This window comes from Prionailurus viverrinus, chromosome X (genome assembly GCF_022837055.1).
Source record: "Prionailurus viverrinus isolate Anna chromosome X, UM_Priviv_1.0, whole genome shotgun sequence".
Classification (NCBI taxonomy): Eukaryota; Metazoa; Chordata; class Mammalia; order Carnivora; family Felidae; genus Prionailurus; species Prionailurus viverrinus.
This window is the reverse complement of record NC_062579.1, coordinates 81,139,670-81,155,435: the sequence shown is the minus strand read 5'-3', so window position 1 is coordinate 81,155,435 and position 15,766 is coordinate 81,139,670. Positions and strand designations below refer to the sequence as shown.

General features: G+C 44.7%; 1 protein-coding gene across 8 annotated transcripts in view; it reads right to left on the bottom strand.

Moving 5' to 3' along the window:
- MID2 (midline 2) overlaps positions 1-15,766 on the bottom strand; it is a 146,794-nt gene that overhangs the window by 91,379 nt on the left and 39,649 nt on the right. Inside the window, exon 1 of one of the 8 annotated variants that reach the window (XM_047844297.1) lies at positions 2,086-2,331. The exons of 3 other annotated variants lie outside the window; for them this stretch is intronic. Coding sequence is in view for 1 of the 5 variants with exons in the window: in XM_047844291.1 (XP_047700247.1) it covers positions 1,453-1,456 (4 nt within the window). In the remaining 4 variants the exon portion in view is untranslated. Of the gene's footprint in view, positions 1-815; positions 1,136-1,452; positions 1,566-1,939; positions 2,005-2,085; positions 2,332-15,766 lie in introns of those variants that run through there. 4 more of the 8 variants (XM_047844296.1, XM_047844291.1, XM_047844294.1 and 1 more) reach the window with 4 other exon arrangements.

Below are 15,766 nucleotides of genomic sequence, written 5' to 3'. Positions count from 1 at the left end.
AATCAAGTTGTGAGGAGCAATCAGGAAAAAATATAATTCACATTATGTATCTGTATTATGTTAATTGATTGGGCAGGAATATATATAAATAGCAAAGACTGTTTCCCCCTGGGGGCAGTGATGAGTGGAGAGGGGTGAAAAGCGGGATGTGAGGGTTGGGGTAATCAGCTGGGGTTAAGCCAGACAGAGGGGAGGGAATCTCCCCATTCAGCATTCTCCTTCTATTGGAACATTGCCAGAGAAGTGATGAGAGAGAATACTGGGAGGGAACAGAATAGGGTTAAAGGCAGCCCTTATGGCCCAACTTGAGAATCCAAGGAATCAACCCACACACATTACTTGTCTATTTACACAGTCTCCACTATATTCCTGCATAAGGGCTCCTGCTCACAAACACAGTCATCACTATCCACTCGCCCCACACTCAGAAATCCTCAAAAAGGCAAACTGGTTGAGAAGCAAGAGGCTGCAGAGCTGGGAGGCAGAGCGCACGGGTTGATGGGGGGCACTCTGGGTAATGGGTGGGTTCTGGTGGGAGATTTGGGTGGGCAGGTAGATGTGTGAGGAGGCAGGAAGAAGGCAATTGAACGTGAAGGCGGGTAGGGGAGTGTGGAAGAGAGAAAGTGGAGAAACCAAAGACCCCAGGATCCCAATGTCCTTGTCTGTGGGGTGGGGGGGGCGAGCCCTCCAAGAAATAATGTGCTATATACACAGTACTAAGTAACCTAAACCTTATCATCACCAAAAATGTTTCTGAAAATCGACTCCGCCGTTATTTACTTAATTCTTACGAGCCAGGAATGGAAAAACCCCACCTCTCCCCGGTTCGGTCGCAGTCTGTCCTCTGGACAAATGTTAAGTTTTCCCTCTCTCCCACTGAGCCGGTTTCGCAGCTAGGCCAGAAATAAGGAACCTCCCGGACGGAGACCGGAGGATCGCTGCCCTGGCAGAAAAGGGATTAAGTTTCAAGGGGCCTCCCCGCCAGCAGGGTGTCCGCAGCATCTCGGGCTGCTGCGGCAGCCACCGCCGGGCGGATGGCCGGCCGAGGGGCGCCGCCCGGGCCGAGGAGGCTGCGGGCCGCGGGAGCGTGGGAAGGCGGCGGTGCCCTTTCCCAGACTCGCGCCCAGGCGCCGGGGGAGCCGCTCGACCGCCCGCGCCGGGCCGGCCGGTGCGCTGGAGGCCTCGGGCAGCCCCGGCCCCGCACCCCGGAGTGCAAACTCCGTCCCAAGAGGGCAGCGACGGGCGCCCCGGCCAGGCCGGGGGCCGCCGCCGCCGCCGCCTCCAGCCCCGCGGGCCCCGTCACCCCGCCCCGCCGAGCTCCGGAGTCCTCGGCCCGTGCCGGGCCCCAGCGGCACCTGAGAGGCGGCCGGAGCGGGAGCCAGAGCCCGGGCCGAGCCCTACGCGGGCGGTGGCGCTCGGCTCCCGGGGCCGCGGTGAGTGGGCGCGTTTTACCCATAGCGTTCCCGGGTGCCAGCCATCTCCCTGGCGCGCCCGAGGGCGCCGGGCGCTCGCCTGCCTCCGCTGGGAGCTGGCTCGGGCTCTGGCGCGAGCTCCCCGACCGCCGCCGCCGCCGCCGCCGCCGCCGCCGCCGCCGCCGCCGCTCTAGGCCGCCGCCTTCGCTGCCGCCGCCGCCGCCGCCGCGCAGCAGCCTGGATCCGCCCGCCCGCGCGGCCCGCCAGGGACAGCGCGGCGGCCGCGACGCTACCGTGGCTGGCTCTCCCGAGCCAAACTTAAGAGTTTTCGCCCCTCAGTCCAGGGGCAGCACCATGACACCACGGCGGCACCACACTGTCATTTCCGCCGCCGCAGAGGAAAAAAAAAAAAAAGGCAATCCCTACGAAAAGGGGGGTGGGGGCAAACAGGGCTGGGGCTGACGCCCTGAGGGAGCACTGGGAAGGGCCCCGGCAGCAGGGGCGCTCGGCCACCTTCTATGGCTCACCTTCGGCCGCCCCCGCCGCTCCCAGCTCCCCCAGCCCCTCCTGTGGAGGCGCATCTACATGTTTTCTCCCCTGGCAGGAGTGACCGGAGAAACCTGAGCAAGCAAAGACAGCGAGTGGGTGGGGTTCGGGTTACTACTGTACCTACCAGCTGATTCCAGCAGCCTTTTCTCCAGCGCCCTGTCATCTTGAAGGAAGATACACGGAGACGGGCCCGGGCGGGCGTGTTTGTGTGTGTGTGTGTGTGTGTGTGTGTGTGTGAGAGAGAGAGAGAGAGGGCGAGAGCGAGCGAGCGCAGAATGTGTGTGAAATGCAGAAGGAAGACTATGGAAAAACTCTTCTCCCACCCGCCAAACCCCTGGTCCCACAAACCACTGGGTTAGAGCACCGAAAAGGCTGCTGCAACCGCAAGAAGAGAGTTCCTAGGTCCACCTCACAGGTCCTCAGATGAAGCTGCTGGATGCAAAGTTAACTACAGAGTAAAACAAAAACAGTGGAGGAGACAGAAAAAGGCAGACAATTGAAGGAAACCCAACCCCTCTTTCTTTTTACAAAGGGAGAATGGCTAGGTTTTATTGGCCCTGGGCAGAAGTTGTGGGGATGGATTAAAGCCACAAAAATTTAAAAACAAAACAAAGCAAAACAAAAGAAAGTACAGTTTCATTTGCACATTCAAATCTTTGACGGGCAAAACCAGAGAGTCATTAAAGAGGACAATGGGACAGATGCCAGCTACCCAGGTACTATGTCCCTAATAAGCTAATGGGTTCATCTGGAACCGGAAGCCTCATTAGTCTTGAGCCAGCATGTTGGCTGACCTGTCATGGGCTGGGAGACCACCACCCCACACAAAATGAGGATGGGAGAGTGAAGAAGGAGAAGGCCCTGGAGAAGATTCTGTACCTAGCTTGGGATAAAAGAGGAGATTAAGGGGCAAGAAGACAGAAAATGGGAGGAAACACCCCCTTCTCACATAGGCCTCCCATTAAGGTGCATGGGAAGGAGTCCAGAAAAATTAAGGTAGTTCTGGGTGTATCCCATCAGGGAACCAATAGCAATTAGCCAACACCCCTGTTAAACAATGTGCTAGAGAGCACTGAGGTGGAAACAAAGGCAAAAATCACAACCAGGCTATCCTGATGAAAGTCTGACCCTAAGAGAAATAAAAGTTAATGAGTCACACCAAAAGCACAGGCAACGAAAGCAAAAAGAGACAGGTGGGACTACATCAGACCTAAAAAGTTCTGCACAGCAAAAGAACACAAATGGAGAGCAAATTTGGCAAACCATACATCTGATAAGGGGTTAGTATCCAAAAAATACGAAGAACTCCCACAACCCAATAACAAAACAAATAACCCAACTAAAAAATGGGCGGGGGTGCCTGGGTAGCTCAGTCAGTTGAGTGGCTGACTTAGGCTCAGGTCTTGATCTCGCAGTTCGTGAGCCTGAGCCCCAGGTCGGGCTCTGTGCTGACAGCTCAGAGCCTGGAACTTGCTTTGGTTTCTGTGTCTCCCTCTCTCTCTGTTCCTCCCCCACTCACACTCTGTCTCTCTCTCAAAAAATAAATAATAAACACAAAAAATTTTTAAAATGGGCAAAGCACTTGAATAGGCATTTCTTCAAAGAAGATAGACAAATGACCAAGCATATGAAAAGATACTTAATATCAGTAATCATCAGAAAAAATGCAAATGTAATTAGGTATCACCTCACACTGGATAGTATGGTTGTTATTTAAAAACAAGCAACTGAACAGAAAATAATAAGTGTTGGTGAGGATCTGGAGAAATTGGAACCTTTGTACACTGTTGGTGGGAATGTAAAATGGTGCAGCCACTATGGAAAACAGTATGGGAGTTCCTCAAAAAATTAAAAAGAGCTACCATATGCATTAACAATCCCACCTCTGGAAATATATCCAAAAGACTTGAAAGCAAAATCTCAAAGAGGTATTCCCACCCTCACATTCATTGCAGCATTAAGAGTAAACAAGAGATAGAAGCAACCTAAATGTCCATGGACAGATTAAAGGATAAAGAAAATGTGGCATATATGTACAGTAGAATGTGGTATGTAAGGGCTCCTGGGTGGCTCAGTCGGTTAAGCATCTGACTTTGATTTCGGCTCAGGTAATGATCTCACAGTTCCTGACTTTGAGCCCTGCATCTGGCTCTGCACTGATCATGTGGAGCCTGCTTGGGATCCTCTCCCTCTCTCTGCCCCTCCCCCACATGCATGCACACACATTCTCTCTTTATCTGTCTTTCTATCCCTCAAAAATAAATAAATAAATTTTAAACATTTTTTAAATAAAAAAAAAGAATATGGCATATACAAGTCAGCCTGAAAAAAGAAGGAAATCCCATCATATGCTGGGACATGGATGAATCTTGAGGATAATGTGCTAAGTGAAACAAGTCAGTCACAGAAGGACAAAAACTGCATGATTCCACTTATAGGAGGTATCTAAAATAAACTCATAGAAACCGAAAGTAGCACAGTGGGTGCGGTGAGGAGGTTGTTGTTCTATGGATGTAGAGTTTCAATCATGCAGGATTCGGGGTTCCGGAGGGTTCTGGGGAATCTGTTGCACAACAATGCACGTGGTTGACAATATTGTACTGTACCCTAAGAAATTGTTGAGAGGGTGAATTCTATGTTCTGTGTTTTTTGCCACAATGAAACATTTATTTTTTCAAAAGCTGAGTCAGAAGTAAACTGATCCTAGCCTAATGGAGGAGTGAATAAATAAGAATTTTTTTTATTTTTACAGCTTATTTATTTTGAGAGAGAGAGCATGCACAAGTGAGCAGTGGAGGGGCAGAGAGAGAAGAGAGAGAATCCCTAGCAGGCTCTGCGGTGTCAGCGCAGAGCCCGACCTGGGGCTCAAACCCATGAACCATGAGATCATGACATGAGCCGAAATCAACAGACACTCAACCAATTGAGCCATCCAGGTGCCCAAGAATATATATCTCATATATTTATCTCTCTCAAATATTGTTAAATGAAAAAAGCAAGTGATGTATGGTTTGCTATTCCTGTGTAAAAAAAGTGGGAGGGTATATGTCCAAGTATGCTTATGTATGCATAGACTCTGCAGAAAGATACCTAAAAAATTGATTACACTGATTTCCTGGGAGTCAAGCATAGGAGGAAGTACTTAACATTGTATATGCCCTTTTGTAGTGTTTGAATTTTTTTTAATAATGTCCATGTATTACCTTTTTAGAAACAACTTTAAAGGAACAAGTTGCATAGAGACAGAATAGAGAATAGAGGTTACCAGGGACTTAAGGAAAGGGAGAATAGGGAGTTACTGTTTAATGGTTACACAGTTTCTATTTGGAAAAAGGAGAAAGTCCTGGAACTAGATAGTGGTGGGGCTTATACAGCATTGTGAATGTACTAACTGCCACTGAACTGTACACCCAAAAATGGCTAAAATGGCAACTTTTATGTTATGCATATGTTACCACAGTAAACAATTTTTTGAATTAGAAGAACAAGGAGGTATATAGAACAGGTAGAGATGGTTGTATTTGTGTAAGAAAATATACAGTTGACCTTGAATTGCATGGGTCCACTTATACACAGATTTCTTTACAGTATAGTACTTTAATGTATTTTCCTTACTATTTTCTTAATTATATTTTCTTTTCTTTAGTTTACTTTATTTTAAGAATACAGCTGGGGCACCTGGTTGGCTCGGTTGGTTAAGTGTCTGACTCTTGATTTCCATTCAGGTCATGATCTCACTGTTCATGAGATGGAGCCCTGACTTGGGCTTGGCACTGGACATGGAGTCTGCTTAGGATTCTCTCTCTCCCTCTGCCCCTCCCCCACACATGCACACTGTCTCTCTGTCTCTTTCTCTCTCAAAAAAAAAAAAAGAATACAGCTATATTGTACACCCAAAACTCATATAACACTGTATGTTAACTATACTGGAATTAAAAGAAAAACTTAATAAAAAATGTTGAACAAAAAAAGAATACAGTATATAACGCTAATAACATACAAAATATACATTAATCGGTGGTTTATGTTATCAGTAAGGCTTCCAGTTGACAGTAGACTATTAGTTAAATTTCGGGGGAGTCAAAAGTTATACATGGATTTACAACTGCACAGGACTCTGTGCTCCTAACTTCTATGTTGTCCAAGGGTCAACCTATGTACATGCTGGGTAAGTGCATAGAAGAGAACTTGAGAGCATGCTACAAATAGCATGAGCCTGGAATTATAGGGGGTATTGAGAGGATTTTTCAGGTTTGATTCCATGTATGTTTTAACTGCTTAAATATCCTACAATGAACATGAAGTGAAAGAATTTTTTAATTTTTTTAATGTTTATTTTTGAGAGAGAGAAAGAGAGAGAGAGAGCATGAGTGGGGGAGGGACAGATAGAGAGGGAGACACAGAATCCGAAGCATGCTCCAGGCTCTGAGCTATCAGCACAGAGCCTGGGGCAGGGCTTGAACTCACAAACTGTGAGATCATGACCTGAGCCAAAGCTGGACGCTTAACCAACTGAGCCACCCAGGCGCCCCTGTAGTGAAATTTTTTTTTAGGTTATGTCTCACAAAAACCCCAGGTTGAGTCAGAACTCAATCGATCCCTTAAAATTCTTTAACCTCACTGGATGATCTCTGCAGAGAGCTAGAGAATTTTCTAAAACACGAAGTGACTACTTTGTCACAGACCCCAGAACAAAACCAGCTAGCTCTTGCCAGGACTGTCATTAAGAGGACATTTTCTTTTGGGGCACCTGGGTGGCTCAGTTGGTTAAGCATCTGACTCTTGGTTTTGGCTCAGGTCATGATCTCAGGGTTCATGAGTTCAAGCCCTGCATTAGGCTCTGTGCTGACAGCACGGAGCCTGCTTGGGATTCTCTCTCTCCCTCTCTCTCTGCTCCTCCCCCATTCGTTCTGTCTCTATCAAAATAAATAAATAGCTTTAAAGAGGACATTTGTTTTTATTTTTTTTTAAATTTTTTAATGTTTAATTTATTTTTGAGAGAGAAGGTGAGTTGGGGAGGGGCAGAGAGGAGAGAGAGAGACACACAGAATCTGAAGCAGGCTCTAGGCTCTAGGCTCTGAGCTATCAGCACAGAGCCTGACTCAGGACTTGAGCACATGAACCACAGGATCATGACCTGAGCCAAAGTCAGACATTTAACCGACTGAGCCACCCAGGCACCCCAAGAGAACATTTGCTTTCAATAAAGACATTTACCATTCTTCAGAGGCTGCTGTCTCCTTCACTTTTTAGCAGTCTCCCCTCCACCTGAGTATCCAGTGCTTTCAAGCTAGTCCCTCTGACTGACCAGAGCTCTATACAGAGTGCTGGAACCCTATCTCCCCTCCCCAGACAGCGGCCCATATTTGGGACCTTTCCTTTCCCTAGTCAAAACTGAAAACAGCTTCTGGGTCCCTTTCACCAAAGACCTTACTGATTAAGGATTTCAATCGACTAATTTGAGCTAAATGTTAATAGCTTCGTTTGTCTCTCTATGACTAGATAATGTTTTAATTTTAACAGAGGCCTTCAATGTATTAACTCAAAGGAATGACTAATAGTGTGTGTGGGTGGGTATGAGGGGGTGGGGGAGATTTTGCTAATCACATCACATAAGCAGCTGCTATGAAAATATCCCCAAGTTCAGTGGTTTTATGCAAATTATCACTGTAAATGTATTAAAGTACATGTTTTGTATCTGGCAGGAGATGCAAAATGGGCTGTGAGTATGTGATGAAATTATTTGTTTATAATTATTTATAATGGTTACCTTTGTATATAACATGCATTGATCCTATTACCAAAATAAATCAGGCCCATGGTGGGGAAAAAGATGTTTGACAGATTCAGCTTGGGGTGTTTAATTGAATCAATCTGAAGCTGACTCACCACACCACAGTCCTAGAGTATGAAAGGGACAGTTCATGGGCTCTTTTTTTTTTCAGCTAAGAATTGGAGAGGGGGAGAGGCAGAATGGCTCCCGATACTTTCTACAGAGAGAAGCACAGAGCCCGGTCTGTTTCAGAAGGAAAAAAACAGAGAACGGAGATTTTGTTGCACCAGAGAATTGTTGCTTCTGCAGAAGGGAACCTTCATACTGCTCTCAAAAGAAGCAGCTAGTTGTCTGAAATCCAGAGGTTTACCAAAGGCTTTTCTAACTAGGGAGCTCTTAACAGGATGGTGAGAAGAAAGGTACTTTGGCAAAGGCCCATCAATAGGACATTGTTCTAAAACTAGTTGTGAACCGGGCATTTCATGGCTTAAGAAACAGTGATTCAAAATAACTAGGTTTCCAGCATGCAGAAATGGCATGTTCCTGATACTTCTTATTCTCCTTTGATCTATAATTTGGTATTGTTTTTTCTTAATTTTGTAATTCCTCCAAATTGATGTTTGTTACAAGAAACACATATCTTTGATATACACACTACATCGCCAAATATTTTCCTGGAGTCTTTCCTGGGTCTTCATGCCCTAGCCCAAATGTTCTCGCTGGCCATGCCTTCCTAACCACCACACCAGGTCACTTAGAGTCTGACTTCTGACACCACAGTCTCCTGATTTTTCCCCCATCTTGCTGCCTGTTCCTTAGGCTCTGTCGTTTCCTCCTCCTCCTGGTCTTCTGTCTCCAAAGGTTGGTTTGTCCCAAGGCTCCGTCCTTGGTCTTATTCTTACTCTGCACTCACCCCCTTGGTGACCTCCCCTAATCCCATGGTTTTCAGTACAATCCCCATTTTATCTCTCTAGCTCACACCTCTCCCTTGAGTCCAGACTTGCTTAGCCACCTGGCTATTTTACATCTCCATGTGGATGCTTCGTAACTGAATGTAACTAAAGGAGAACTCTTGGTTTCTACTCCTCCCCATTTCAGTAAATGGCATCACTCAGCTGTTTAACACCAGACCCTAGGATGTTACCCTTGCCACCCTCTCCTCTCCCCACCACCCAGCATTCAATCCATCAATTCTTGTTTTGGTCTCCCCATTTCCACTTTTGACTCCTTGCAATCAATACTGTGGCCAGAATGATCTTGTTTTTTTTTTTTTTTAACGTTTATTCATTTTTGAGAAACAGAGAGACAGAATGTGAGCAGGGGAGGGGCAGAGAGAGAGTGGGAGACACAGAATTCAAAGCAGGCCCCAGGCTCTGAGCGGTCAGCACAGAGCCCGACAAGGGGCTCAAACCCATGAACCATGAGATCCTGACCTGAGCCAAAGTCAGACACTTAACCGACTGAGCCACCCAGGTACCCCGAGAATGATCTTTTTTTTAAGTTTATTTATTTATTTTGAGAAAGACAGAGACAGCTTGGGTGGGGCAGGAGCAGAGAGAGAGGGGAGAGAGAGAATCCCAAGCAGGCTCTGAGCTGCCAATGCAGAGCCTGACAAGGGGCTCGAACCCACAAAGCTGCGAAATCATGACCTGAGCCGAAACCAAAAGTCTGACTCTTAACCGACTGAGCCACCCAGGTGCCCTTAGAGTGATCTTTTTAAAATGGAAATCCAATATTTTAATCCCTCCCCTCACTGCCATTAAAGTAAAATTCAAATTGCTTACTGTGATCTATCAAACTTGGCATTAGCTGACCCCTGCCTACCTCTCCGAACTTATCTTATTCCACTCTCTTTCTTACTGTAGTCCAAACACACTGGCACTCTGACATGCCTTGAACCACAAACTCTTGGCTACCGCAGGAGCTTTGCATGTTCTCTTCCCTCAGCTGGATACTCTTCCTTCTACTCAACACATGGTTGTCTAATTCCTTCTCTTAAGTTACATATCACCTACTCAGGGAAGCCCTCCCTGACTACCTTATCTAAAGTAACCCTTTCACATTATTCTCTAATACAACACCCTATTTATTTCCTTCAGGTTACTTATCACTAACTAAAATTACCATATGTGTTTATTATATGCCCTTCTCCATATACATACACACTAGTGTATACATTCCACAAGAGCAAGAACCTTGTCTATCTCCATCACTGGTGTGTCTCCAACGCTTAGAACACTACCCAGCTCATGGCAGGTGCTAGTATTTCCTGGATGAATGGCAATAAACAGGAAAGAGTGTGCTCCAGAGATGATCTTTGCTACAGAATCACAGAATTACCCCAATCTTCATTCTGAAATGAAAATATCACACATGGAAAGAAACTCTTGGCAGAAACTAGGACATTTGTAGCAAATTCATGCCAGGAGGCCAGACACATTACTCAGGGCCTCGACTGCCTACATGCCAGCAATTTTCAAACTGACTCAAGAAACACTAGAGCCCCTCAAGATATTAACTGGTGTTCTGAGAAAAAAAAGAATGTGATCAAATAAATTTAGGAAATGCTGCGCCCTGAATCTCCTTTTCAGAGACACAGCACACATTAGCATATCAATAAGAAGTCCTACCAGACATAAAACCTATTTTAGCTTTATTTCACATTTCCCAAATATGTTTGACCATGGAACTTTTATATTCTTCTCAATTACTAATATCTCATAGGACACTAGCATCTCTCAAAATACACTTTTGAAAATGGTGTTGATGTAGATATATAGATATAGATATGTAGGTTGTTATATATATACAGGGCTCCCCTGCTATCTGAAGGTACAGTGTTCCTGTGAAACCTCTCTTAAGCTGAAATGGCAATTTCAAACAAATGGCAGTGGCAAAGAAGCAATTAGCACTAAATTATAGGGAAATTTTTTGAGACCCCCAAAATAACCTCTCTTAGGCTTTTCTGATACCTTAGAAAAGATAACGGATCTTGCTAACAGATGCACAAAATAAGTCACAATAGGGGTGCCTGGGTGGCTCAGTCAGTTGTCCGACTTTGGCTTGAGTTCAAGCCCAACATTGGACTCTCTGCTGTCAGCGTGGAGCCTGCTTCAGATCTTCTGTCCCACCATCTCTCTGCCCCTCCCCACTGGCTCTCTCTCTCAAAAATTAAAAAAAAAAAAACATTTTAAAAAATAAGTCAAGATAAAACACAGAAACTCACAAACCCAGTTCAAAGCTATGGCAACTTGATGCTGAGATACTGAATGTGGTTCCAGGGGAAGGAGCTAGGTACGCAGCATCTCTCTTGCTGCTCAGGATGCTTCCTGCTTCTATAAGAACTCACTTCAAAACACTAAACGCTGTTTTCGATTTTCATCTCTTTTTGTGAAAAGGAGAATCCTCTTCAGATTTTCTTTTTTTAATTAGTGAAAACAGATATTAACAGAAGTCTTTTGTGAATGCAAAATGGTGTAACGTGAACTTCCAAAAAGCAGTGATACCTGTATAAGAGATTAACAGGGGTGCCTGGGTGGCTCAGTTGGTTAAGCGTCCCAGGTCATGATCCCACGGTTCATGATTTCGAGCCCCACGTCGGGCTCTGTGCTGACAGCTCAGAGCCTTCAGCCTGCTTCAGATTCTGTGTCTCCCTCTCTCTGTGCCCCTCCCCCGTTCGTGCTTTGTCTCTCTCTCTCTCTCTCTCAAAAATAAATAAACCTCAAAAAAAATTTTAAGAGACTTTAATAAGAATTAACTTAATATCCAAGACAATAAATTCCAATTCAAAGGTATCAGTGAAATGAGGTCGAGATTCAAATTTTAAATAAGGCCTGGGGCACCTGGGTGGCTCAGTCGGTTAAGCCTCAGACTTCGGCTTGGGTCATGATTTCAGTTGGTGAGTTCGAGCCTCGCTTCAGGCTCTGTGCTGACAGCTTAAAACCTGGAGCCTGCTTCGAATTCTGTGTCTCCCTCTCTCTCTGCTCCTCCCCCACTCATGCTCTGTCTCTCTCTCTCTCCTTCAAAAATAAATAAAAACATTAAAAAAAATTAAATAAGGCCTGAATGAATCACTCCCTAGGCTACTTAGAATGCGCAAATAAAATGCGCAGATAAGATTGATGAGCTACTGTCATTGAGAAATCATACACCTGGGAGAAGCACCGGTATCAGATCCTCCAGGACTAGAGATGAACTGCTTTCAAACAGGGAAAGAAGGTGGATTTTTCAAACTACAGACCAGTGGGCTTAATATTGATTGGAGGCAAGATTACTACTACTCCTACTACCTATATCAGTATTTCTTTCTGTTCCTTGAACTCTCCAAACTCAGCCCAGCATAGGGCCTTTGCATCTGCAGGGGTGGGCAAACTTGTTCTCTATCGAGCCAAACAGTAAATGTTTTAGGGTTTGTGAGCCATATGGTCTCTGACACAACTACTCAGCTCCCAGCAAAGGCAGCCATAGACAGTGCATAAACAGTAAAGCTTTATTTACAAAAACAGGCTGTGGACTGGATTTGGCCCATGGACTATAATTGGTCAACCTGGAGTGTACTTTGCCAGGATTGTTACATAGCTAATTTCTTTTTGTTCAGAATTCAGCTCAAACATCATAGTCTCACAGTAAACCTTCCAAACTAAAGTAACTACAAGTTACAAAATCTTCTGATTTTCTTTCTTTCCATTGCACTTACCACTAACTCGTATTTTGTTGTGTATTGATTTGTCTCCATGCCCTCTCCACACCAGAATAATAACTAACATTTTTGAGCTCTTATTATCTGCCTGACACTATTCAAAGCATTTTACAGGCATTAGTTCTTTTAATCTTAATAATAACCTCTAGGCAATAATTCTTCATCTCCCTATTTTATAGATAAAGAAACTAAGGGTGAGATTAAGTAATATATCCATGTGGTCACATAGTTAGCAGAGAGTGATTCCGTGATTTAGACCCAGCTCATAAGCATTATGTTATTGTGATATTGTGATTTATAAAATATACATATTTGGGGGGCACCTGGGTGGCTCAGTTGGTTAAGTGTCTGACTTTGGCTGAGGTCATGATCTCACAGTTCTTGAGTTTGAGCCCCACATCAGGCTCTGCACTGACAGATCAAGGCTTAGAGCTTGCTTTGGTTTCTGTGTCTTCCTCTCTTTCTCTCTCTCTCTCTCTCTCTCTCAAAAATAAGTAAATAATAATAATAAAATAAAAGTAGCTATTTCTTTTCTTTAAAAAAAAAGTGGTGGGGAGGCACCTGGGATGCTCAGTGGGTCAAGAAACCGACTTGGGCTCAGAACATGATCTCATGGTTTGTGGATTCAAGTCCTGAGTGGGGCTCTGCACTGACAGCTCAGAGCCTGGAGCTTGCTTTGCATTCTGTGTCTCCCTCTGTCTCTCTGCCTCTCCCCTGCTTGTGCTCTCTCTCTCTCTCTCTCTCTCTCTCTCAAAAATAAATAAATAAACATTTAAATAAAAGTAATATGAATTTGATCTTTGTCCCCGTTTCTGGCACAAATTTCATAAAACTCTTTGGAATTTCCTAAGTGATAAAAGCAGAAAACTATGTCTTTTGTTATGTTAATGAGGTGGCTTTTGGACCACACCTAAGGATGAGGACTGCTTGCCAGGAGAAAGAACCACATGATCAGAGGGTTGTAACTTTCAGTTTCTCTTCCCCCACACCCCTGATGTCCAGGGAGGGGAAGGGCTGGAGGTTGAATCAATTGCCAATGGCCAGTGATTTAATGGATCATGGCTATGTAATGAAGCCAAAAGGACTGGGTTTGGAGAGCTTCCAGGTTGGTGATCACATGTAGATGCTGGGATATTGGGATATGGGAGAGGGCATAGAATTTCTGCACCCCTTTCCACATACTTTGCCCTAGGCATCGCTTCCATCTAGCTGTTCCTAAATTATATCTTTTTATAATAAACTGGTAATCTAGTAAGTAAAATGTTTCTCTGAGTTCTGAGCAAGTTAATTGAACCGAAGAAGAGGGTTATTGGAACCTCCATCTATAGCTGGTGGATCTGAAGCACATGGGAGAATCTGGCCTTGTGATTGGCATCTGAAATGGGTGGTGGGGGGCAGTCTTGTAGGACTGAGCCCTTAACCAGTGGATTCTAACACTACATCTAGGTAGATAGTGTCAGAATTGGGTTGAATTATTGGATACCCAGCTGATGGTGTACCAAGAATCGCTTGGTGGTGTGGGGGAAAATATCTTGCCACACGTTGGAACTGGACTCAGAATCATAGCTATAGTGCATCTCAGTTATAAGCTCCATGAGAGCAGGGATTTTTGTCTGTCTGGTTTACTAATGATAAACCTAGAACAAAGTCTAGAATAATGCCTGGTGTACAGTAAGCGCTCGATAAATATTTGCTGAATAAAAGTTCTGGAATTCTCAGATTATTAAAGGGAGGTAGTTTTCACTACAAATAGTCAATTGAACCTGATTTTCTTCTTCGTTGAGGCTAATCAGTACAGAGAAAAAGGAAATGGGAAGAGAATTTTGAATTTCTTTGGCTTTTAGAAAAGCATTAAACAAGGTCTTTCCTGGAACCCTTATTTTACTAGATCTTCTAGTGTCATTTAACACTGCTACTCTTTTCTTTCTTTTTTTGGTTTCCATGACGCCACACTTTCCTAGTTCCCTTCACACCTCTATAACTATTCTTGCTTTGTCCTTCACATGATCCTCCTCCTCCATCAACAGGTAGGTGTTGACCAGTATCTCATCCTTGGTCCTTGGTTCTCCCCACTTTCTAAATTCTCCATGATGGCCCGATCCATTCCCATTGTTTCCATTTTACCTTCATTCTGATAACACCCAAATCTATATTTCCAGGCCAGAACTTTACCCAAAGTAAATTCCACAGGTACCTCAAGTTTAAAATGTTCAAAACCAAACTCAGTATCTCCTCCTCAAACCTATTCAATGTTTTCTTTTCATTTTTTAAAGGATATTTATTTATTTTGAGAGAGAGAGAGAGAACAAGCAGGTGAGGGGCAGAAAGAAGGAGAGATAGAATCCCAAGCAGGCTCCAGGCCATCAATGCAGAGCCCAATGCATGACTCAGACCCACTAACTTGAGTCCATGACCCAAGTCGAAAGAGTCGAATGTTCAACCGACTAAGCCACCTAGGCACCTCCCTATTCAATGTTTTATATTCCCTGTCTCAAATGATGGCATCACCCCATCACTGCCATACCAGAAACCTGAAAGTCATTTCTGTTTCCTCATTCTCTCTCACTACCCTGAAAGCGAAACCCTGACCCAATCTTGAGAGTTGAATTTCTCAAATATTTCTCAACTCATCACACACCTAGTAAGTAGCTAGTCTTCCTGCCTCAGGTTTTAACTGTATCCAATTATCCACACAGCCACCAGAATTAGCTTCTTAAAATGCAAATATGATCATGTAACATCCCATTGCCTATAAGATAGATTCCAAGCTACCTCAGGACCAGGTGAATCTCCTCGAACCTGCCAGCTCTATCCCCCACCATGTCTCATGCACAGCTAACATTTCAGCAATACCAAACAGCTTGCAACTTTGAAGTTCCCAAAACATTTCTATGTCTTTGCCCACAAGGCAGCCTCTCCTTTGATGCTCATTTCCTCTGTTGCTCACTCTTCCTTTGCCTGGCACACTTCTTGTCATCCTCTCAGACTTGGCCCAGGGCATTATGTCCTCAAGGAAGCATTCCCCTAACATGCCCTATCCTGGGCTGTATTAGATATCTCTCCTCTATGCTTCCAAAGCATCCTGAACTTGCCTCTCTCACAACACTTATCCTGCCATGTCTTTCTTGTCTGTTCATATGCTTGTATCCCTCCTTAGACTGTGAGCTTCCTGAGGGCAAAGATTCTGCTTTATTCAAAATTGTATCCACTGCACCATTACCGTGCCTGGCCCATAGTAAAATTTCAATGAATGTTTGATGAGTCAGCTATTTTATGGCCATAACATGCTGTTAGCTCATTGAGTTGACTTACAACACCCTTAACACTTTCTCA